The sequence below is a fragment of the Lissotriton vulgaris genome, chromosome 5, assembly GCF_964263255.1.
Source record: "Lissotriton vulgaris chromosome 5, aLisVul1.2, whole genome shotgun sequence".
NCBI lineage: Eukaryota > Metazoa > Chordata > Amphibia > Caudata > Salamandridae > Lissotriton > Lissotriton vulgaris.
Genome location: NC_141693.1, coordinates 1589279245 through 1589304487, shown reverse-complemented (window position 1 = coordinate 1589304487; position 25243 = coordinate 1589279245). Strand labels below are relative to the sequence as shown.

Below are 25243 nucleotides of genomic sequence, written 5' to 3'. Positions count from 1 at the left end.
TGGATAGTTAATTAACCTATTCCCTATCCTAGAGCGCCCCCCAGAGCAATGCGTTGTAATAGTTTGCGTCGTAATGGTTGCGTTGTAAAGGCTCTGCGATGTAAAAGTTGCGTTGTAAGTGTTGTTCACCCCTCAAGGCTATTGATTGTACACGTCCACATGTAATGTTTCATAGGCGTCCAAGTCCTCTTGCATAAAGTAACTGCATAACAGATAGATACAGCTTATGATATTGCAGAGGTACAATACTAATCTAGTGTCATAGAATGAGGGGCTGCATGATAATGCCCCTGGTCTGATAGCCAAACTACAGATGCCTGTCTCCTCCTACGTGAAAGGAATGGCGTAACCGCAGGACAGCATATTCTGCCTTATACAAATCTAAGCCGGCCAATTGCGGGTATGCTGATTCTAATTAACGCCACACCCGTGGGGTCCCTGTCCTTTTATGGATGTGCTATAGGTCCCATACCTGCCCTGTAAGGTCTTCCCCTTTTCCCCTCCTCATTTTATTGTCCACTGCAAATGTAGCAAGAAATCCCCCCCTGGCAAATACTTCAAGTGATTCCCAAGTGTAGCCGTGGAGATGTCTGGGGTGTCATTGAGAGTCTGTAAGTATCCTGGTGCAATGCCTCTGATGCAAATATTGATGCACCCAGACCAAATTTTCAAGGTCCTCCATGGGCGCCTGGAGGTCGAGATTTTGCTCTCTCAAACAAATTACTTCTTGCTGTAAACCCTCAAGCTCCTCTTCCCTACTGGCCTCATGATCCTCTAATGAGTTTACTCTCTCTCCTGTTGAATCTATATCACGGCATACCTCTCTGAGGTCTGCCGATAAGTCTTGTTCCATGGTGGTAAGGTCCACCTGGAGGGAAGCAAGAGGGACTCCTGAAAGGAGCGACTGACCAGGCCATCCACATCTTCAGACCCTCCTGGTTCTACTGATGGCCCCTGGGTGGAAGGGGCGCCCTCCGAGTGCTACTGAGTTGTCTTGAGGAGCAAGTCCTTTTTTATTCTTCCGGTGGCCATGTCTTTTTTGTTCTTCCGGTGGCCATGTCTTAGCTCGCGCTCCCTTTAGTGTGCTTTGGTTCACCCTCTCTAACAGGGAGCAGTTATAAAGTCCAGTCCCTCCCGGGATATCTTCTAGTACTTCAGGAAAGTCGGCGCGCACCTGTCCGCAAACTTCCCACTCGCGGATCCCCTCACCTTTTGCTCTCGAAATTTGCGCGGAGCCTCAGTGGCTCCCAGAGGATCCTGCCGACAATCGTTCCCTCTGCCACCATCCCGAAGGAGCACTACCATTGTTCCGGCCTGAAGCCTCGCTTTTGTTGGCCAAGGGGAAAATCTCCAGCTTCACACTCCCTCCGCATGCACGTACGCCCCCAGCAGCCTCCTTGTTATTGTCTTCGCCCTTTCCCCACTCAGGGCCGTATCTCTGAAAGGCTTTCACGATGTGACGTGTTTGCTGTGGCCTGTCGTGGACTTCAGACTGGCTTGTTATGTGGACCGAAGGTCCAATCCTCCTCTCTTTCCCTTCCAAGTGCACCACTGGACCAGAGGATCCCTAACGGTGTCAGGTACCCCACTCGTATGTGTCTCTCGCTTCCGGTGGCAACCTGCGGGGCCACACCTCCTCCAGACCACTTCAGCCCGGCTGCTTGCCTGATAGCCCATGAGGGAGCGCCCCAGACTCAGGATCAGTTCAGCCACCCCCAGCTATCGCTGTACTCACTCTCTGAATTACTGTGTTCGGTGACCAGTGTAGCTGCAAGGTTGCCCGATTCCAGGAGCTGTGGGCCTAGGCCTCTTCATCTCCGCCTTCAGCCGCGAGGTCAACGAACCATGCCCAGACTGCCATCTTGTAGGGTGGGGGTCTCCGGCCGCTCCCCTCAGGCTCGCACCGCACTCCCAACAAGTCTCTGGGGGGCGCGTCACAAGCCTCTCACTCTTCACTGCGGTGGCTCAGAGGGTAGTGGATATCACGTGCGGTATTGCCAGCTTGCTGCTTACTTTTTCCAAGGACGCCACACCAGCTGTCAGCAAGCCACTCATGCCTACTCTCCACTCTGAGTCTACGACGCGCAAAATAGCACCTCGCAAATTGCATGTCTTTTGCCACTCGCAATTTGCGAGGCGCTATTTTGCAAGTACAACAGGGTCGCAAATTGTGAGGATCATGAATATTAATGAGCCTCTCGCAATTTGCAGGCCTATTGCGAATGGCAGGCCCTCCCAGGTATGGTGGCCTGCTGGGCTCAGCCGACCACCATGTCTGGGACTGCTTTTAAATAAAGCAGTTTTTTTATGCAGCCCGTTTCCTTAAAGGAAAATGGGATACATTTAAAAAAAAAAAAATGAAACGATTTCGTTTCATTTTTTAAGGGCAGGTAGTGGTTCCTGGGACCACTGCCTAATATTTTCAGGGCCTTTCACAAAGGGCCATTTGTGACTTCATTACCAGTAATTTGCGAGTGTTTTGCGACTGAAATTGCGGTTGCAAAACATTGGTACATGGGTTACAGAGTCGCTATTTAGAAAGGAACGCCCCTTACGAATAGCGAGTCTCTTAACACTTTTTTGCGAGTAGCAATTCATTTGCGACTCACAAAATTGTGTTAGTACATGGTCTTTCCAATTTTAGCATGCACAAACGAGTCACTAACTCGTTCGTGCATGCTAACATAGGATGTACATCTGGCACTTAATCATGGATTAGTAAATTTGTGTGAATACAAAAATGTGTCAATGTATTTTTTAATGTACAGACAAGATGATGGATGGATGAATGAGTGCATGAAAAGAGCAGTACCATAGATGGATGCATGGGGTTTTGAGTGGATCAACTAGCAATATAAAATAGAAAATGAGTGCACTTTTTTCGAGAAAGGTGAAATCTATTGGCTTTTCCAATGTTTGGTACAATCCAGGTGTCTTTTATGCTATGAGAATCTGCTATGGTATTTGTGTGAATACTGAAATAAGCACTTCGGAAGCACACCTGCTTCTATAATATTCTTTCGGTTTTCTGCTTTTAAACCTTGTTAATCCCAATACAGTGGCCCTTCATGCTTCACCCATCTCCTTTTACTGCCTCAAAATTGAATATATCCGCATTGCTTATTTTTTCAGAGCATTGGTCCCTATTCTGTCAGTAAGTCTGCCCTCTTTGGCCTGACCAAAGTGTTGGCACCGACCTTGGCGCCAAGGAACATCAGAGTGAACTGCTTGGCACCAGGACTAACGCGCACCAAGTTTGGCAGTGTGGTGAGTATGTGGGCATAAAAGTAGAGAATGGTCATTGAATCAGTGAGAGTGGGGAATTGTTGGGGAAAAGAGAAGTCTTTTTATGCCAGACTGGGAGGGGTGCTGGCACCAATCCTGGCTCCCACGACCATGTGGTGTGTGTGTAGAGAGTATCTGGACAAAGGAGAGTTGTGTGGGATGTAAAGAATCAGTTACAGTGGGGCATTGTTAGGGGAGAGAGGACGTATTCGATGGTTAACCATAATACATTAGGCAATTTAATAAGTATGTTTTTGCAGGGCTGAGTGAAGGCTCATTTTTGCAAATGAAGTTTGGGTTGATTGTAGGATTTTGGGGCTAGCACCTAGAGATGCTTGGAGTCCTGCATCTAAGAAGTACTGTCGAGAACATAGACTGTCTCTCTTTGGTTAGAGAACCAGCCCTTTATGTTCAGACAAAAGCATCTTGTGGCTTTATCACACAGAGCAGAGAGTTGCAGGGTGCAGAGAGGCACTTGTTGGATGATCATCAGAATTGACAGGATTTGTTACAGCTGCGATCCATTGCTAGCACAGGAGGTGCCTGGACAGATAGATAGATCGGTGCTTTTGCTTTCTCATAAAAGGAAGTACAGGGGCGGGGCTGGATCCCACTGACATTACTGTCATCAAAGTAAAAGACAGACATTTTTTATGAGTTTGCACATGATGAAGTAAAGGAGGATGTAGGGTGTAGTGGATACTGTAGAGTGCCACCCGGCCAGTACAATACATTGTATCTCCCCTCGGGCTCGGTCCGAGTGGATAAATAAACGGGACCCAGGTCTCACGTGACCTTTGGACGAGACGTACACCAGTGTTAGTGTGTATGTCTCCGCAGTGCGCTGTAAGGACCCAGTGACATACCTGCACCAGAGCGCCACACTGGCGACGAGGGGTAAACGAACCCTTGTGTCTCCCCACTCTGCTGAAATGCTGCTCCAGTGAGCTGAGAGTGGCCAGATCTGCCATCAGAGGCTCTGCGTGGCCCACTCAATCACCTGCTCCGCCTGCTGCGCACTTGGTTGCTGGCAGCAATGCAAGCGGTGGTATCGCAGAAGACCAGCAGCAAGAGCACTCGAGGCCTTGTGATGCGGCGGTCCTCGTCAGGGCAGAAGAGCTCTGCTGTGGGTGCTTATCAGCCCGAGACACGATCCACGCAGGACGCACGTCCAGGGATCTCTCCCTGCAGGCCACAGATGGAGACCCAAAGGCGCTGAGGCAGCAGAGAAAAAAAAAACACAAGAAAGAAGAAGAGGCATTCCAGAACATCAAGAATGCCCTTCTGGATCAGACGACCATGACGTACTTTCACCCCAAGAGGAAGACGGTACCAGTGGTCGACGCAAGCCCAGTTGGGCTAGGACAAGACCTTCTACAAGAAGACACCAAAGGAGTCTGTGCCTTCATGGCCTACGCCCGCCGGGCGCTATCCCTAATGGAAACATGATACGTCCAAATAGAGCGGGAGGCCTTGGCCATAAGATGGGCGTGCCAACACTTCCATTTATACCCTTGTGGTCATCCTTTCCGGGTGATAACAGACTCCCTGCTGTTCAACGGGTCCTCTTGCCAATCACCCCCACAAATTGAGAGGTGGGCGATCCAGCTACAAGTGTACTCATTCCAACTGCTGTACAGACCAGGGGTGGGCAATCCCGCTGACTTCCTGTCCAGACACCCCGTGTGAAGGATGGCGAGTTGACATTGACAATGTCGCCAACACAGTGGGCTTCGTAAACATGGTCTAAGCCAATGCCTGCCCCAGTGAAGTAGTGTGGCTCACTGGTTAGAGGCGGCAGACCCGAGAGCAGAGAACGGCCCAGGACCAGGGTTCGATACCCGGCGCGGCAGGTATTCCCTAGTAAATATTGCGATCTCATTGCCCTTAGGTTACAAGATACTGAAATGCAATAGAATAGGGTGCCAGGGATGAGGCACATCCATTATTTTTAAGGATACATAAATATTCTCCATTTAACCTAGTTCATTCTCGGCCAAACATGAATTGTTAGCATTACAACTGCCTTTCAAAGACCATAGACTGCTGGGAGGTTCTATCCTCTACAGACCCCCTGGCTAAGATCTCAGTGGACTGTTGATCTGCTTTCATGGCTCTCCCCGCTTATTTTAACGCATGAGCACAACATAGTGATGGGAGATTTTAATTTGCATTTTGACAATCTGGACAATCCTCTATGTAAGTGTTGTAATTGAAGAAGTCCTTGAGCCAGGTATATATAACAAGGTGGATTTAATAAAGCTAGGTTCCAAGTTAGGTTTCTAGTAAAAAAGTAAAGATGACAAAAGCCCCACCAGGAGCAGCCTCCCTGCTGCTCAGCCTGCATCCACCAACTGCCACTCCTTACATCTCCAGACCCCAAGCATCCATGACATCACACACATCCAACATTCCAAACATCATCAAGTACACCAGCACACACTCTGGCTGAGCAGTAGGGAAGTGACAAGTAAGTTATAACAGTAAACAGTTAGAAAGTTGCATGCAAATCTTACAGCTTAATCAAAGAATTTCAGGCCACACACATACTCTAGACTTGCTGTTCTCTTACATTGACACCATTTACGTATTGATATTTCTCCATTAAGTTTGGTCAGATCAATCCTTGATGGGCTTCTCACTCTCACTCCCCTCAATTCAAAAACCAACCTCCGAAATTCACAATACTCAGAAAAGGTCCTGGTGTTACATCAGCATCGAATCCTTTTTATTTAACTTCACTCCCCTGGCAGGGCCGGCTGTAGGCTCATGGTGGCCCTGGGCAGGGAGCGTAGGTAGGGGGCCCGGAAGAGGGGGTCCGGGCAGGGCGGAGCGCGCAGGCCAGTAAAGAGGGGAGGGGGTCAGGGAGTTTAGAAGTGGAACAGAGCCGGAGGCCGCCAAATCCCTGCCAGGGGCCACCACGCAAATATGTATCCATCCTCAGAGGATTAATATATTAAGGATATATATTGGCGTGGTGGCCCCTGGGGTTTGGTGGCCCTGTGCAGGTGCACATCTTGCACATGCCTAGAGCCGGCCCTGCCCCTGGAGTTTGATAAAGATACTCCCCTGAGAGATACTTGCCTAATTTGAATGCAGCTATATCCAGACCTCTAGATAATTGCGAAAAGGAACATATCCCTCAGATGCACTCCATCTGAAAAATGGTGCTCTCCTGAGTCGAGACTGGAAAAGAGGGAATGCCAATCCTCCGAGCAAACTTGGAGACTTTTTAAATCCCATTTGATCGCCAAGTCTACCAACATCTATTGAATTACTTAATCTGAATATAAGACCAAAACAACAGTTCCTCTAGAGAACTTTCTAAAGTTGTAAAAGAACTTCCCCAGCCCACCAGCTTATCACATGCCATCACCACTTCAACCCTCCCCCACTAGGAAGCAATAGCTAATCACTTCACAGATTAATATAGATAACATATACTCCACTTTAGACACTCAACCCGCCCTAACAGAGCTCCCCTGGGATCAGGTAGGACCACACCTGGAAGCAAAAGCTCACTTGGGTAGCCTTGCTAACATGTCAAGGGAACAGGTTGAGAAGCTGATGCTAGTAGTCAATTCAGGCTCCCCGGTTGACCCCTGTCCCCATTTTATGTTCTCTTGCCTAGCTCACATTCTTAGTCATCATCTGACCCAAACTTTGAACTCTTCTACAATGAATGCTGAGTACCCGGACACTTGGAAACCAGCACTTATTCTGGCCAAAAAAGTAGGACTAGACGTTTCTATTGTATCCAATTACTGCCCTACTGCCATGATTCTGTACACGCCCAAAGTCCTGGAAAGACTTGTCAGCAATCTACTGACAGCTTTCCTGGAGGACAACAATCTACCAAACCCTTCCCGGACAGGATCAGAGCCAAGCACAGTACAGAATACATCCTTCCTGTAGTTCTGGATAACATTAGATTAGAAGTAGATGCTTTGCCCTGATTCTACTTGATCTCTCTGGAGCATTGCTAGTGCTGAGGCACGTTTTGGCGCGCGAAAGCTTATTTAAACAGCCGAATGCCAGCGCGCAGATTGCTAGAACTAAAGATTGCAGGACGCGAACTGCCCCATTAAGCGCAGCAGGCGTTAGGTTACATTGTGGCTCTTTTTTACCGAAAAGAAACGTGTGGAAATAATTCACAGGTTTTAACTTGAGATTTTATTACTTTTTCAGCCCTGGCCCACTTACTTGCACATAAAACTGAGATACACTCACTCGCTGCTTTAGCGAGAAGCCCAAGTTGTTCACAATTCCCTGGCTGCCATCTTGAGTGTGGAGCCTTGATCGGCTGACGCCAGCGGGGGTCGCGTGCTAGTGCTGAGGCACGTTTTGGCGCGCAAAGGCTTATTTAAACAGCCGAATGCAAGCGCACAGCGCGCGCGCAGTGGGCACACCGATAGCGCGGCAGAGCCGCGCCAGAGGCAAGCCCGTCTGCGCCCGTCCGCGCACCGGCCGTGCCAAGTGCCAGTTATGCTGCCCGATTGCTTCAAGACCAAGGTAGGATAACTTATTCCAGGGAGAACCTGCTTAGTATTGGCAAGAGGGAGGGAGGAGGGGAGCCTAAACATCTAGCAACCTCGAGGGATGGTAAGAGCATTTTAAAATGGTGGAGGACCTGGACTTAGACATCTTGTTCCTTACTGAGATCTGGACCTGCACAGACTCGTCGGTAGAATTGGGCCTTGCTTGTCTGGAAGGCTTCAAAATCTTTCACAAATCTAGACCAGTGGGGAGAGGAGGAGGAGTCGGAGTGATTTACAGGGAAACATAGAATTTCTCACCCTTAGAGATAGAGGTGGTGTCAGGGATTTAAATACTAGGCTTCTCTCTTCAGGTAACGAAGGGGAGACTATTTACGGGTATGGTCTGCTACCGACCGCCTGGGTCAGATACCCAGAATCAAGCATTGTTTGATCTTATCACAGACCTCTCTCTAACTCATTCTAGAATGCTTATATTAGGGGACTTCAACCTGTGGGAAAATGGGTCTCTAGGTAATTATCTGAGAAAGCTGAGCCAAACGTGTGAAATCTGTAATCTCGACCAGTTGGTTCAAGAGCCGACACACCGTGGATGGCACGTGTTGGATTTGGTTTTTGCTAATCCGACAATTACCAAAATAATAATTTTTAATAAATATTATGCCACAAAGCTGGTCAGATCACTCCTTAGTGCTCTTTCACATTTTAATTCCTCGATCAGAGGTTAGTAATAGCTGTCGGACTACATTCCGTCAGGGAAGAGAGTGGGCTAAGCTAATTAATAATAAATTAAAATTGACTCCACCTAATCAAAGTCTGTTTGCTCCTTCTAACTCCATCAAGAAAAACTATCAGGAATACTGCAACTTTATTGACAGCTCCCTTGATATTTTAGTCCCAATTAAGAGACTTAAGAATAGGAAGAAAGCCTCTGCCCCTTGGTTTAGTGAGGAATTGAAAGCCCAACGTTTTAGTTGTAAGAAGGCTGAGAGAAAATGGAGGAGAAACTATGCAGATATAGATAGGAAAGAACTAAAAGTCGTTCAGGTCCGATACAAAGAAGGCATAGCTAAGGCTAAAGCAGATTTCTTTGCCGACTATTCTGCATGCTCCGAACCGCACCAAGGCACTTTTTAATATTGTGAAGAATCTCTCTCATCCAACCTGTATAAGTAACAAGGTGGTGGCCTCACAGAAGCTTTGCGATTCCATTGCGGCACATTTTGAGGAAAAAATTATTAAGATTGTGGGCGAGTTAGGCGCCTCTAATAACAACAACTGGACCGACCAGACTGGACGATTAGGTGAAGAAACTATAGCAAGTTTGGCTGATGACGGCTGATAGCCAGAAACCGGTCCCAGGATGCTTGATTCCAGTCCAGGGAAGACATGGCTTGGCAGCTCGGGCTGGACTGTTCCAATGAGGCACAAGATCAAGACTGATTTGCATATGGCCATGTCTGAACATGGGTGGCGTGGTGAGCAAAATAACGATAGATTAAACCCAGATTTGTGACTGGGGGTAAATGTTTTGCCAATGTGCAACATTCCGTCCATCATCTTGTGTGATTTACTAACATTATCAGCAGCATGAGGGCATTGCCCAGATTCTTGGAGGGGAGTTGGCTGAGGCTCCAGGAGGACTTGCGCTGACTGCATCCTGACAACAACACGGAGGGGGAGGAAGCATAGGTAGTTAAATTAATTTTTTTGTTTCATTTTCAGCCCACTAACAGGCACTGTGAGAAACTTTCATTGCCTTCAGTCTCAACCCCAGAGCTCTCAGTCACAGGCCATTATAAAAAAAAATCTGTTAGCGAGCCATGATTGGGAGCTTTGGCATTGAGCCAAAAGGCATTGTGATTTGTTACAGTGCCTGTCACTGGGTGTGGGTAATATTTACTATGCTCTTGACTGAGTCGACGCCCCTCCACTGTTGAGGGTCAACACCCCTCCACTATTGAGGATCACCAGCAGTCACTGTGGAAACTTATCAATGATATAACCCTGTTTGAACAATATAATTTGACACTCATACCAAAACCATGGCTAAAAAAGAATCTAGATACACCCTATTGAGCATAGAACAAGTTGAATATGCACCATTTACAGTCACTGACACTCCACACATTTCCTGGCTAATACACATTATTATTTCATTACCCATTACAAACTTTAATTTCCATAATTGTCAAAAATATACATCTGTTGGCTGGTATGAAACCATGCGCACTTTACAATCGTTCCATTCATGGAAGTTTACTTTTTCCCACATCTGTTTAAACAAAAATAAAGTTGACCCTGTGTATATCAATACAGCAAATTGTAGAAGACCCCATGGACACTCCATTGTGTGATAACACACTATCATATGGAATGTGTAGCACTTTGATGTAAGTTGTGTGTTTATCTGTTGCCCCATTGCATCCATTCCCACAAATCATAAACTTCTGAAAGTTCTCATTTATTTTCAACAAATGTTACTTGCTGTAAGTTGGATCCGGCCAGCCAGGGCCGGTCCTAGCCATGGGCGGTATGGGCAGCTGCCCAGGGCCTCGCGCTCAGGGGGGCCCCGGGCCGCCGCCGGCCCTGCAGTTGCAATATGATTGATTTCATGGCCTGGGCTGGGGACAAGCGCTGGCGCTGCACACTGCTTTCGTCCGCGGGTCCGTCAATTGAATAATCTCGAGTGTGTGTACTTGTCAGGGGGGGCCCCGCCGGGAATAATAAAAAGGAGGATGATGGCATGGCATGGCCTGGGGACAAGCGCTGCGCACTGCTTCCATCCGCGGGTCCGTCCGTCATAAATAACATCAAGAGTGTGAGTGTGTAGTGTACTTGTCAGGGGGGCCCCGCCGCCGGCCGGGCCTCGCAGTTGCGGCCCAGGAAGAATAATAAACAGTATGGCATGCAGCATGCATTGGCCTGGCCTGGGGTCTGAGTGACAAGCGCTGCGCACTGCTTTCGTCTATCGAGAGTGTGTCAGTGTTATACGTGTTTGTTAATGTTTCTCACTCAGTCAGGGGGGCCCCGCCCGTGTTTAATGTTGGGTAACTGGTTCTCTGAGTCTGCACTACACCTTCGTTGGCAAGCAGCCCAGTAGTGAAAGCGGACAGCCAGGGTGAACAAAAAGGGGGGGTGTGATGTTGGTGGATCACCGGAATGAAGAGGCACACTCGGGGGTCCTTCTTGGGGAAGGCCTATAGTTTTCCGAGCCGTGGGTGAGCCGTAATTACGCGGGGAGTCGCCAGCAAACAGACAGAGCTTGGCCTGCGGATTTTGGGGAAAAGCGCACAGCAGCACAGTGCAGTGCATTCTTCCATCCGGTGGTCCGTGAGAGTGACGTCCTCGTCATTTTTTCATTCTGCGAGCCTGAGGTGTTTGACTTTGAGCAATTTGACGCCTGCACGCACGCACCCCCTACCCCACCACCTAGCTTGGGTGGTGGTGTGTGCGCCCTGTGGGTGACGACGTGACTGACGCAGGCGTCGCCGGCCTGCGTTGAATCTTCTTCTCAGTCAGGACTGACAGTGGCAGTGGGTCCAAGGGCCGTCACTCTGGTTGCGCGGGAAAGCGCTACCAATGACGGCCCTGGACATGATTTTTTGGGCCAGCCCCCGCTCAGTGTGACGCACTCAGCATGCGCACACGCCTGCCATACGTGACCTGGGCTGAAAGTCAGTCAGTCACTCACACGCACCTGCACTTAACACGGGCAGCGGGCCGCGTGGCGAGGGCTGGGCAGGGCTGCAGCAGGCCAGGCAGGAGTCGGACGACGTCATCTCGGGGCCCCGACCGTCCTCCTCCCTCGTTGAGTCCGTGTGGTGTGTTGTCTGTAAGAGTACGAACGTTAAGGTAAGAGACGCCAGACACTTTAGGGTGTGCTACAGGTAGTTGTTTATTTGTGTGCATTTTAGCAGAAACTAGATATTATCTGACTGTTGCAGTTCTCCCCCCAGTCCTGCTTCGCAGTCTCTGCTTCTGTACCTGCTTCAGCTTGGCCATCTTTGCGTGTTCCAGGGGGTATGAGTTACTCAAACTTTAGCTTGGGCTGTGTATTATTATCTGTTTTCCCCATGTTACCTTACGGATGTGGGTATGAAGGCGTCACAATTCACTTTGTCTCCTTAGTGCTTCTTTTGTGGGTTGAAGCAATGTCCCTGTTGCATGCTGCCCCAGCCCAAAGGCTCAGGCTAAGGCACGCTCTTAATTGCACCATCACTTGCTTCCCTCCGCATTATTTTACCCACACAGGGCCATGCAGTCACTTTTGTCTAAGTATTCTCCCCTTATTGGGCACTTTATCTGCTAGTGTGCTCAGTTGCAGCTGTACTAGGCCCAGAGGATCTCGCAATTCTGACTGCCTGTTGCGTGCTCCGCTGTCCTGCTCTTGCTGTCCCAGGACTGGCTAGTTGTCTTTCCAGTAGTCTCTAGCCCTATGCACTGTGTCACACTTTCTGTTGCGATATGTCCCCACTCCTTGGCCTCCGGTGTGACATTTGTGGCCCTCTGCCTCTCATCTTCTTGTGTTAGTTGGGCCGCCACCGCAGCTCTTCAGCAGTTCTGCTCAGCCTACAGTAAATGGCGAGCCCCTGCCAGGGAGCTAGTGTCCGTGGTGCAAGAGATGGCATTGTGTGCTGTCAGAACGTCACTGATACAGTACACTGCGTCTTACGTGACGTTACACATGTCACGTTATGTTATTACTGTCGTTGGTGGGTTTTTCTGTGAGAGTGAGGGGCTGTCTCCTATACAGTAAGACGTCGCTTTGTGGTGGCTGTCAGTTTATTTGTCCATGAGACTGTCTAGTGTTAGATTATTTGCGAATGGCTCTGTGTACTGACTTATAGATACAGGAATGGGCACCAGGGGTGTAAGAGAGTTGTTGTTGACGTTCATTGGGTAGGAGAAGGGGAGGGGGCTGCGAGGGAGGTGAGCGATGGGTTCTGAGCTGGTTTCAGAAATGTCAATGAAACAGGAAGATACATACCCTGTCTATGAATGTCATAAATACATTTGTGACATTGTCATGAATACACCTCTTTGCTCGTACCTTTAGGATGCGTGAGAAAAAGATGACAGTGTGTGCCACGTGATGCTTGAGTATAATGGTGATTTGCCGTACATTCTCACCAATTAATTTGCGAAGTCACTTTCTGTGATGTCACTTAGAGGGGCCTCACATCTTCCCTTTCGCCCAGGGCCTCAGAAGGCCTAGGACCGGCCCTGCGGCCAGCCATACTTGATAAGAGTTTCAGAAACAATACAGTGTTGTGGAAGGCCTAAAAATATAGTTAGGAACATTCCTTGGCCTAGTATAAGCATGAAATCTATGCGTTTTGGAGATTTAAACACACTATTGCCTGTTCTGTTACAAAAAGAAGTCCCTTTGGCTTCAGTGGGTGAAGACAGCCAGAACTGTCCCGAAATTCAGAGGCTGTTACACACACAATATCAGACGTAGTTTGCAGATATCGTACAAACAACATTGAAGTTATCTGGTAGCATGTTTTTAAAAAACATTCGATCTGGTCAGGTGACTGAATTTAAAGCAGTATTTAGACTGCTTCAGTCATTTTTCCATTCTCTGTTCTTCAGCGTTTTGGAGGATTTCTGAATATTATGTTGCTAATTGACTGTGGTATCATCTTTCTCCTGTTCCGTCAATGAAATGAACAACATGGAGTACATGTATCCAGCTGAACAAAGCTGTAGAGACTCTAGCATGCTACATAAGACATGCTTGGCTATCTGAACTTGGTTCTATCTGCTCACATTTTGCAAAATGAATATTACACAAATGGGTGCTCTTGTGCATAAACTGTACCACTGAAGTCATCTTGGACTTACATCTGAAACAGCTCCCAGTGGCTTATCTCAATATGGAAGCTGTTCTTCAACTTCTGTATGAGCACCAGAAACTATGCCGAGCAGTTCTGCTCTTGATGAGTAGCGTGACTCATTGCTATCCTTTGAGCCACCTAGAGAAGAGCCGCAAATTTCATTGAGTGTCCAAGACGAGCAACCAATTGCTGGTCCCTCAAATATACTGAACATAGGGCCCGATTCACAGAATAAACTTAAGACTCAATCCTAAACTTACTACTATTTTGGTATTCACAAAATGCACTTACTACTTTTGGCATTCACAGAATGAACTTACTACTTTTGGTATTCACAGAAGTTAGGATTTTGTCTTAAGTTTGTCTTAAGACAAACTTAAGACAGACTTAAGACAGACTTAAGACAAAATCCTAACTTCTGTGAATACCAAAAGTAGTAAGTTCATTCTGTGAATGCCAAAAGTAGTAAGTGCATTCTGTGAATGCCAAAAGTAGTAAGTGCATTCTGTGAATACCAAAATAGTAGTAAGTTTAGGATTGAGTCTTAAGTTAATTCTGTGAATCGGGCCCATTGAGTATGAACATGCTCTATATGGATTCCACAAAGATCACATGTATGCTGCGTGTTCACCCGACAATGTCAACATGTCCTCCGACAAAGAACAAACTCATTATGTAAGTCAACCAATGACAAGAATTCAGTAAATATATCAGAAACGCCTGAATGAACTAAATCGTTTTTATAAGGCGTTTTAAAAACTTTTCATCTTTTATTTTTACCATATATTTTTAATTTGGCTTATTCATATCCTTATATGTATGTTTAGATTTGCCAACAGGTATAAAACTATATAGATGGAGTATAATATGAATATCTTTTATTTGCTAGAATGCAAGGTCTGAAAATATTCATGCTTCGCTATTATGTGTACCATTTTTTACCATTAATATATATCATTTATTAATTGTCTTTGTTTTATGTTCCATTTATATTTCACATGTTTAGTAACATGAGAGCATGGATTTCCCTCTATATTAATTAAATCCATGTTTATTAGTCCTCCCCTATGACGTCACATTTAGACGTACAGGCTGGGGATGACGTAAAGCCCTAAGGTCTGAATCTATCTTGATTGAAGGAGGTCACCATTTTCCCTCTCTTGAACAATGGGAGTCTCCATTGTTCCCGATTTATGCAGAATCATTGTCATGTCTGCTATTAAACACAGATGTTGCTTGACCATGTCTTTCTAAGAAGGGCGAAAGCATCAAGCCAAGTGACACAGATACAACTATCAAGGCAACATTTTTTGGGGTCAAATGTCTACTTTCCATTATGTCAGAGTTAATAGGGGACACATACAGACATATAACCAAAATGTGTAGTCTGAATTGACGCCCTTTTACCTTGTATGCTCAGAAGGAAACATCTGGGACACATACCATGATGCACATTAACTATGACAGACATTCTTAAACTTATGCCAGATATTCCAATTTCTGATCAAACTTAGTATATAAGGACTACCACTTGACCACTAGTCAGGAGAGGTCCTTCACACAGATTATCACCTAAGATTCTGCCAGAGATGGTCTCACCTACTGCAAGCACACTTTTCAGTTCGCAGATGCTATATCTCGCCTGAAACTGTTAAAGCTGACTGCCGAAGGAAGACCAACTGACTGCTACCACAGCGGGAGTTTGACCTAAGCGGGGAACAATGGGCCCGATTCACAGAACTAACTTAAGACAAAATCCTAAACGTACTACTTTTGGTATTCACAGAAGTTAGGATTTTGTCTTAAAACAGACTTAAGACAGACTTAAGTTAGGATTCTGTCTTAAGTCTGTCTTAAGTCTGTCTTAAGACAAAATCCTAACTTCTGTGAATACCAAAAGTAGTAAGTTTAGGATTTTGTTTTACGTTAGTTCTGTGAATCAGCCCCACTATCTTTATTCCTCTGCTGATAAATAAAGTCTTTGCTGTCAACAAGGTATGCAATGCTTTTCTTCTCTCTAGGAAGCTTTAGATCGTAAGCTGCTCTGCCTTCCATGTCCTCTCAGTATCGTGCATAAAAGTAGACATTAGGGTGATAGGTTTTAGATGCCATCTTTTATGAGATTTTAACTATGCTAGAAATGTTAATTTTATTCCTGTTATTTATAACATGTCTTCCTACTAGTTTCATAATATTCTGTGTAGTTATTTCAGATTTACTGAGAAATGGGCTGTTCCTGTAGTAATGTATACTTTTAATGTAAAAGTGTTCATTTGTTTTAGTACAGTTTGTAAGATGCGGTGAACAATGAAATTGGTTTGTTGCTGGATTATTAGGGCCCTTCATGTTGAGAGTAAAAACCTGAAAAAATGTGACTGCCATAGGGTATCCTGCAGGTCCAGAAGGTATGCTGTGCATCATCATGCCTACATATTTTCTGTAGCTATTGCTGCCCCCCCTAGCCCTAGTAGAATTATAGATGCTCTGTGGTGTAGCTGCTTTAAAACTGAGTGCTAGCCCCTAACTAAAAAAACAAGAGAAATCAACAATTCCGATGAAAACATTAAGTCTCAAGTACAGAATGAACTTACAATTCCAGGTTCCCAATGTGAAGGGGTTTCAGTAGTAGCCTCAGGTGCCCAACCACCCCACCACCCAGCCGGCCACCTCTGTGTGGGTGTTCATAGTTACATGCCCAGTCATGTTATAGGGATTCAGTTCTGGTTAGCACCTCTGGGATCGACTCCAGCACCGCTTGTTTTCCAAGGGCAATTGCCACAGTGTTCGGACGAGTGCCCCCAACCGCCGTTCCGTGCCTATGCCAGTGGGACTAGCGGCCAGACGACTGCTGTGGGGAGGTTTTCAGTGATGACTGATTAGCGGCGATGTCTATGCCTAGTTTTCAACAGATTTCCTTCAAGGTTCTGATCTGATGTAGTTGCTATCCAAACCAGAAATGAACCAAAAGAAGGTGTTCCCATGAATAGGCGTCTCCATGTTTCATAAGTGGAAGGTAGCCAGTCAAAAACCTCACCTTTTCTGTAGAGTAATTGCTGCTAAGTTCTGATAAAGTGTGGGTGTGTGGTCTTTGTAACAAATGGGGTGTTTCTCTCAGGCTTTGCGAAAGATAGTTTTTTAAAATTGAAAATCATGAACACAAACTAGAATGTCAGCCGTGGGCCGATTCCGCTCTCGGTAGACCTACTCCATGTGCCCGGTCTATTTTAATTACCAAATCGAGGGGACTTCCATTATGAAGAGAAAGAAATACTTGACGTAGCCAATGAGATCCGTGCCTTCTGCTTTCGATGGGATTTCCCTGATACAAATGTTATTTCATCATGATCAATTTATTTTCTAGATGTTCAGCATGGGCTTGTAGGTCGATTTGTTGGCCGCAGAGGCAAATGATCTCTTGGTGCAGAAGTTCAACTTCCTCTTCATAGTCATTTCCATGATCATCCAGAGCTGCTACACAATCTCCAAGGGATTCAAGATTTCGTCATATCTCCTTTATATCACTTGAGAGGTCCTTTTTGACTGCTTTAAGATCTCTTCTGGAGGGACGGGAAGAGAGTTTCAAGGAAGAAGCGTGACACTGTTTTTTCTATCTCGTCATCATCCAGGGACTGGTGTGTGGTGGATGCCAAAGAGCAGTCGCTGACTAGAGTGCCAGTTGGTTTAGTTGGCATTTCTTTGAGATGCAATCTTCTTTTAGAATGAGCTGTCACCATCTCACACAGTCACCAAGTGTTGCCCCTACGGCCTGCGTCCGTGTGGGTGTCTGCCCTGGGAAACATTGTGGGAGGGAAAACTCAGGGTCTAGTAGCGAGACTGAAGACTGCGGGTTGGCCAAGCCCCACCAGGAGTATGGGGTCTGGCACCTGGGCGGTCCATTTCAGTGGCCACTCCAGCAGTCCAGGCCAAAGCAAGTAATCAGAGCAAGCATTGCCTGCCACAAGCTGGGGGTACAAGCTAGAGAGATCCCGTACAGTCACGGACAGCAGGGGGGAGGCACCACTTTTCGGATCCAAGATGCATTGTATGGGGAGGTCCGGTCAACCAAAGTCTCCGGACTCACCCTTCCCGAATCAGCTGAGAGTGGATAGTTGGCAAGTTTAGCAGGTGTTGTTTAAGTCTGGCAAGTGACCCAGTGGAGGGGGGGCAAGCTTATATATTGTGCCTCCCAAAGCGCATCCAGGAGGGGCAGGTGAAAATGGTAGAGTCTAATGCCGCCAAGGTGCTAAGTGATCCGTTGTTTCCTATTGCGGCCCTCTCCAAGCAAAAAGATCAGGTACACCATTGCAGGGGCCACCTATGTCTCAGTTTGAGGCGTCAATAAGATCTTATGAGGGCAATGCGCTTGAGGCAATGCTTTAGGATCTCTAGGCATGGGTGGAGGATCACCATCTCCCAGGCCCTACATGAAGACCACACCTGGCACCCTGCCTCCAATCACTCCATGACACAGACCATCAACACTGCTAGGTGTGCTCCAGGGCCCCAGAACCGTTACTGGGCAAGCTAGGAGATGCAGTTCTCAGTGCCCCCCATGCACCAACCCGATCTGGGTGGGTGATTCTGCATTTCAGAGCCACTGGCAGCTCTTGCACAGAGCAGCCTCTCTGTTGTCAAGAGCAGCTGGTGTACCACACAGCATCACCATGGAACAACTCAATCAGGTCTCAGCTCTATTGGTAGCTGGGCTCACTTTTTGTAGCTGCCTTGGGAAGGAGCACACCCCAACTTTGTGGCTCACTTATCCCCAGGTGGGCTCCAAAATCCACTGCATCAGCAATCAGCGGGGCCCAGCTCTGGATCCTGATGCGGGGCTGCATTTTGTAGGTCTCAAGACTGCAGTCTGATGCTCCCGGAGAGTGCCGGAGGACCAATTTAGACAGGGTCCCAGCTTGTAGAAGGGTGTAGTCTCATACCTGGCACTTCAGTGTTTCTCTGCGACTTCTGCAGGGCAATTGCGTTGTTGTATGTGGCTTAGGCCAGCGGCGGGTACGGAGAGATAGGGAAAGATTTCTTACCCATCCGCTGTTAGAAATGGGGGTCTCTAGTTTCCAATGGTTTGCATCTTGTCCAAGTAGGGACCCATGCTTCTAGTCAGGGTACGGGAGTTGCGCCCTTAGCCAAATCCTGATTAGCCCCTTGGTAGCTTGGCACGAGCAGTCAGGCTTGAATGTATAATGTTACAATGCATACATTTACAATGCATGCCTTTACAACGCAGTTTTCTCATCGCAACATCCTTTACAACGCATTCATTTACATAGCGTGCCATTACTTTGCATTTTCAGAAACTACCTTTACAACGCATTCTATTACATCGCATTATACCTTTACAATGCATACCATTACAATGCATTGCATTTAAGGCAAGTGTTGGATAGTATAGGGGTAATAATAACTATTCTAACTCCAGTGAGTGCAACAGCAGGGTAAGTGTTGGATAGTGTAGGGGTAATAATTTTACTATTCTAACTCCAGTGAGTGCAACAGTAGGGTAAGCGTTGGATAGTGTAATGGTACTATACGTTCTAATGGTATGCATTGTAATGACTTGCGATGTAATGCCTGCATTGTAGTGACATGTATTGTAATGACATGCGTTGTAGTGACAGGCAATGTAATGGCTGCGCTGTAATGACATGCGATGTAAAGGATGTTGTGATGTAATGACTGCTATGTAAAGGTAGTGCGATGTAAAGACTGCGTTGTATATGTTGTTTCCTGCCAGGCTTATCTCAGAGGCAAATTGTGCACAGTTAGAGTAACACAGTGAAAACCCTACAAATGGACACCACACCAATTTTGAAAAATAAGAAATCTTTACTAAACCAAAACAAGAGCAAAACAACAAAAATCCACCATACATATGTCAAGATATCATCAGAAATAGGATATTCACAAAAATAAATCTTGTAGCAACAAATAGCTCCACCTGGGGCCATTACGATGTTGTGACAGTTGAAAATCCCAAAGTATGGCTTTGACCGTGTGGTGTACAGACCGGGTGGAGGCGAGGCGTCAGTTCCTTATGATAGTGCGGGGTCGATGGAATTGGGACTGGAGTTCACCCATGTCAGGTATTGGTTCCGAGATGATGAAGGACCGGTTTCTGTGAGGTGGGGGCTGCAGTGTGAGTTGGGGCAGGGCATTGTGAGCGTCACAAGCAGTGCCATCGGCTGCGGTGCAGACAGCGGCCTCTTTGGCAGCATCAGAGTCGATACAGTGCGACATCGGCAGGCATTAGGGCTCAGGTCCAAGTCGGGGTGATGCTTCGTGCACTTCACAAGCGGTGCCCAAGGCTTCGTTGCAGGTCACGGGATTGCTCGCCAGCATCGGTGTTGCTTTTTTCCCCTCTGTGGAAGCTAAAACTGCAGTTCCAGGTGCAGGAGGACAGAGGAAATAAATCCTTTGTGTCACTGAGACTTCTGAATGGGAGGCAAGCTCTACACCAAGCCCTTGAATCTCTTCTTCAAGCAGGATAAACAGCCCAGTTTAGTCTTTTTCGCCTCCTTGACAGAAGAAGCAACTGCAGACCAACCCAGCAAAGCATCCGCATTCGGCAGTACTCCTTACAGCTTCTCCAGCTCTTCTCCTTAGCAGAGGTTCCACTTGAGTCCAGAAGTATTCTAAAGTTCTGGGCCCCAATATTTATACCACATTTTTGTTTATTCTAATGTGGCAAAAGTCTCTCAGCTCAGTCCGAACCAGGTCTGCCCTCTCTGGTCGAGCTTCTTGACAGGACGTGGAGACAGCATTGTTCACAAGAGACAGGGCCTATTCCAGGGCCTATTCCGGTGCAGGGAAACTCCTCCCACTACTCTAAATGCAACCGAGGTGTATTCAGCCCTGCTCTGAGTCATCCAGGAAAGGTAGGACACACCTCAACCCTCCTAGTGGCTGTCTGCAGTGAATGCACATCACCAGCCCCTGTCACTTCAAAACCAGACAGTCAATACACAACTCATCCTAGCCTAGATGTAATCCCTATTAGTTTCTCTTTGGATGAGGTACATTCTAGTATCGTGCTGCTTTTGCTAAATAAGGCCCTGGGTCCCGATGTAATACCTCCAGATCTCTTTTGCGACGATATTTAGGTCTGGGCCCTCTCTTTTAACCCTAGTCCTGAATGCGGCAGCCTTAAAAGGGACGTTACCCTCTACTGCAACAATAATTCCACTTTACAAAAAAGGGGACAAGGGCAACGCACAATCTTACCGCCCGATCTGGTTTATTGATGCTGTAGTTAAGGTCCCGGGACAGGTCCTCTTATCCAGATTGTCCTTGTGGGCCACCGACAACGAGATCTTTTTGGATGTCCAATTTGGCTTTCCTGAAAGCAATTCAACTACAGAACAATGCCTCAATCTATATCTTTTGACAGCCAAATACACACTGATACAACCAGGTTTTTTGTTCCTAGCCTTCATGGACCTTACATCCGTGTTTTATCAATTTAATCAGACTAAGTTGTGGGATATTTTAATTTCTTTGGTAGTGGACCCTTATATTGTTCAGTTGCTCACATCACTCCAAGCCAAGAAGATGACAGTGAGATACACACAGGAGGGCGCACTCACTAATTATTTTAATTGTATGAGGGGGGGTGCCCCAATGCTGTATTTTAGCCCCATTTATATTTTCAGTTTATATTAATGTTCTTGAGGCGTCTCTACTGGCACTCCAGTTGGATTCCCCTAGAGTTGGGAGGAGATCTTTGCCAGTTTTACTCTATGCTGATGACGCAATGCTTATCGCCCCCACAGCCTAAGAGCCTGCAGATTCCAATAGATGTCCTCGTTTCTTTTATGGACAGGCTGGGCCTTTCTGTTCATTTTACTAAGTTATATGTATTAAATAATTGCCGGTCGTCGGGGATCTGATGTGAAAAGTTTTAAAGCTAGTATCCACATTCTCGCTAAGGTCCCGGTCTTTCCATACCTAGGAATATTATTTGATGATCGATTACAGTGGAGAGCCCTCCTAGATGGGAAGCTTAGTGAGCTGAACAAATCTGCAGGCTCTATTACCAGCTCGTAGACTGGGCTTCTGGGTACCGGAGGTCATTTTAAAACTGTGCAAATCCAAGGCCATCGCAAATGTTTTATACAGCAGTGAGGTTTGGGGGTACGCCCCCTCTCATAGGTTACAGGTGGTAGAAAACAAGTTTTTGCACCAGATTCTGTGCATTTCCCAAGGTACACCAGCTTGGTCTGTGCATGAAGAGTTAGGGGTTGATTATTTGGTGGACCAAGTGACAATTAAACCCTTCCTTTGCTGGTTAAAGATATGGACATCCGAAGAGAAGGGTTTAAACCGCCTGATCTTAGCGGACTGTCTGGCCATGGAACATGGTAATAAAACCCCCTGGATACTTTATATAAAGGAATCATTTCAGGCAATAGAAAGGCCAGACATTTTTTTCGCACATGTCACTTTAAGCCCGGGGACTTTAATATCACAAAAGACTTACATCATAAATCTGCCACTGCCCAGCGTGAAAATACTGAGCTCAGCAAGGCTACAGTGAGGGCTCATGTATTAAAAGCTGTGTTGGGTATGGAGCCATATCTTTTTGCACATGCTAGCGCCCAAGATAGATTTTTAATTACACAATTCAGATTTAATCAACTTCATCATCTTTTAGCTTCTTTGCCTGGATTTCTTCCTTCAACTTAAAGAGGCCCTTCTGGCTACTATCTCCGAACGCTGCAGGACACGCTTCCTTTTGATTTATTGTGTAAATTGTTCTCAGTGCCTACAGAACGTTTCCTCTGTCCTTTATTAAAGAGTTTGCAGTTTAGGCAGACCAAAGTGGCACTTTCATATCTAAAGTTGTTACCAAACTCCCAAACCCTTCACTCAGTGTTATTTTTTTGCAGCAAGCTAATAGATCCAGGCTATCAAGAATAGATGGATCTCTCATTGCTTTGTATTTGAGGTCACTGTTGGCGCATTAGGGTGTATTGCCATAGAGCTGCGTAATTTCACTGACTTGTCTTGTTTTTAATAAGTTGCAATGTTTTATCGGTATGTAATGATTTTTACATTGTATGACTGTTTTATTGTATCTTTTATGGATTTATTTCCATCCGGATAAAGAATAAATTATTATTTACTCAGCAAAGGCACATAGGATGGTTAAGCAAGAAAATGCCTACTTTCTAAAAGTAAAGCAAACACAAGGAGATGATGGACGGAGCGCCAAAACTTTTCGGACACTCAACCGCAGTCACAGATCTGGGTTCAATCCATCATTATTCTTTAGCTCACTTCGCCACCACACTTCAGACCAAGCCATATGCGAAACAGTCATGACACTGTTCCTCATAGGAACAGTCCAGCCCGAACTGCCAAGCCAGGTCTTCCCTGGACCGGAAACAAGCATCCTGGGACCGGTTTCGCGGTAACACCTCTCATCAGCCAGGTTAGCTTGAATCCACTGGCAAAGTGAGCAAGGGACCCATGTCTGGGCATGCCCTGCCAACTTAGGGCGAACAAAGCAAACACAAGGAGATGATGGATGGAGCGCTGAACCTTTTCAGACACTCAAACTAGAATGGCATGAGGAGCCAAAAAACAATGGATGGATTTAGACCCAGATCTCGGTGCTGGGGTGAATGTTTGACATTGATCAGCATTCTGTCTATCAATTGTTCTTTTTGCATTTGTCACCCTGAGAGGGATGGGTCGACCCAGACGTGGGTCCCTTACTCTCCATGCCACTAAACTTAAAGTGGCTCCTAGCAAACACCTGCAAAATAGGACTGATATGCTTATAATAAGGAATCCTGGAGACCAGAAAGTTACAGATCAGAAGGATGGCCTGGTGATCTTAGCGAGGGCAAGGACACTTAAAAATAGTTCTGCTTTCTGGAATGTGCTAATTACCCCTATTTCAGTGATTACCAAAGCACTCAACGTACTATATCTCGGTATCCCAGTCCTGATGGGGTTCCTTCCGATTTAATTAATGGAAACGTTTTCTCTTTGGGCACCCCTGCTCACAAACAAAGAGCTGCCATAGCTGGCTCTCAGTCCCCTCTTGGAGGGAGGCAATAGTGGTCCCAATTTTTTTAAAGGCCCTAGAGCCCACCCCAGCTGCTATTGGCCTATATCCTTGTTGGACAGCACTTTCAAGGTTTTAGGTAGGGTTTTAGTCCTTAAACATGAGGACTGGGTAGCAGAGGATCAAATATTGAAAGTACAGCTTGAGTTTTAGCCAGATGTTGGCACAGTTGAGCGGTGCTTTAACCTCCATCTCATAACTGGGAAATACGTCAACACCAGTAGAGGATCTATCTATGTGGGTTTAATTGACCTCTCCTGTGCATTTGACACAGTGCTTCGTTCCAAATTATGGCATATTATGAAGAGGATGGTCATTTACTATGCACTAATTGACTTGCTACGTAGCATACACTTGGACATGCCAGCTAAGGCTCGTTACATTACCAATGTTGAACTTTCTCCTAGTATCAAATCTACCAGGGGTGTCCATCAAGGTTGTGTGATGGCACCATTTTTGTTTTTACTGTATATAAACGATCTAGAAGAACACCTGTGCAAAGCAGCTAAGTACATGCCCAAAGTTGGGAATCAGTCGGTGCCACTACTCTTGTACGCAAATGATGTGATTCTAATCATAAGATCTAAAATTGTACTTCATGCTTTTAGCTCCTTCATGGAGGATCTGGACACTGTCCTGTGCGGTCGCTCCCTTCGCCCTCTGCCTCCCCCAGACGCTGCACCCACTGCTAACTGTCTTCGCGCCTGCCTGCCTGCCTGCCTGCTGTTGGAGCGCACTCAGCGCTTGGTATCGTTTTGCTGTTTATTTACTTATTGCTGCATTCGGCGCGTGGGGATATTTGCCTGCTTGCTCAGTGTTGTATTCCTGCTGCACATTGCTGCTAGTTGGTGAGGGAAAAGACGATTGTGCAGGGTGCATTTCACTGTATTTTCTAGCGTGTTGCCCACTCCGGCTGTGTCTTAGTTTCGGTTCTGTTTACCCTCGGCAGCCCGTGGCTCCTCCTAGATCCCGCCTCCCAGCTGCCCCTCCCACGCTCCGCCCCCTCCACTCTCCATTTATGTCAGATGTCCCAACGCGCAGCGGCCACGCGCTACGGCCGCGCCGAAGGTGTGCCAAAGGTAAGCCCGTCTACGCCCGTCCGCGCCTGGACCGCGCCCAGCGCCAGTCCCCCTGGTCCTCGTAATGCCCACCCCTCCCGCATTACTTACGATGCCACCACCCTCCTATCCCTTAACCCCGGCCGTTCCCCCAACTGCATCCAAGCCGCTCCTGGACACACCCATGGACCCTTCTCTTGCAACTCATGCAAGTTTAACGGCACCAAGAACAACTCCTCATCTACGATCACACAACAGATATCCGACCCCAACCACCTACAATGCATCCTGCTCAACACCCACTCTGTCCACAGGCACGCCATCGACCTCTGGAATCTACTAGACACCATCTCTCCGGACGTCGCCTTCCTAACAGAAACATGGATGAACGCCACATCAGCCCCAGACATCACCATTGCCATCCCGGAAGGCTATAAGATCATTCGCAAGGACCGTACCGGCCAAACAGGAGGAGGC

General features: G+C 46.8%; 1 protein-coding gene across 4 annotated transcripts in view; it reads left to right on the top strand.

The window, feature by feature from the left end:
* Window positions 1-25243, top strand: part of LOC147716752 (dehydrogenase/reductase SDR family member 4-like) — a 197851-nt gene that overhangs the window by 153511 nt on the left and 19097 nt on the right. For 2 of the 4 annotated variants that reach the window (XM_086923695.1, XM_086923693.1), the window contains exon 7: window positions 3133-3267. The exons of the other annotated variants lie outside the window; for them this stretch is intronic. In XM_086923695.1, coding sequence (XP_086779821.1) covers window positions 3133-3267 — 135 coding nt within the window. The remainder of the gene's footprint in view (window positions 1-3132; window positions 3268-25243) is intronic. 4 annotated transcript variants of the gene reach the window in all.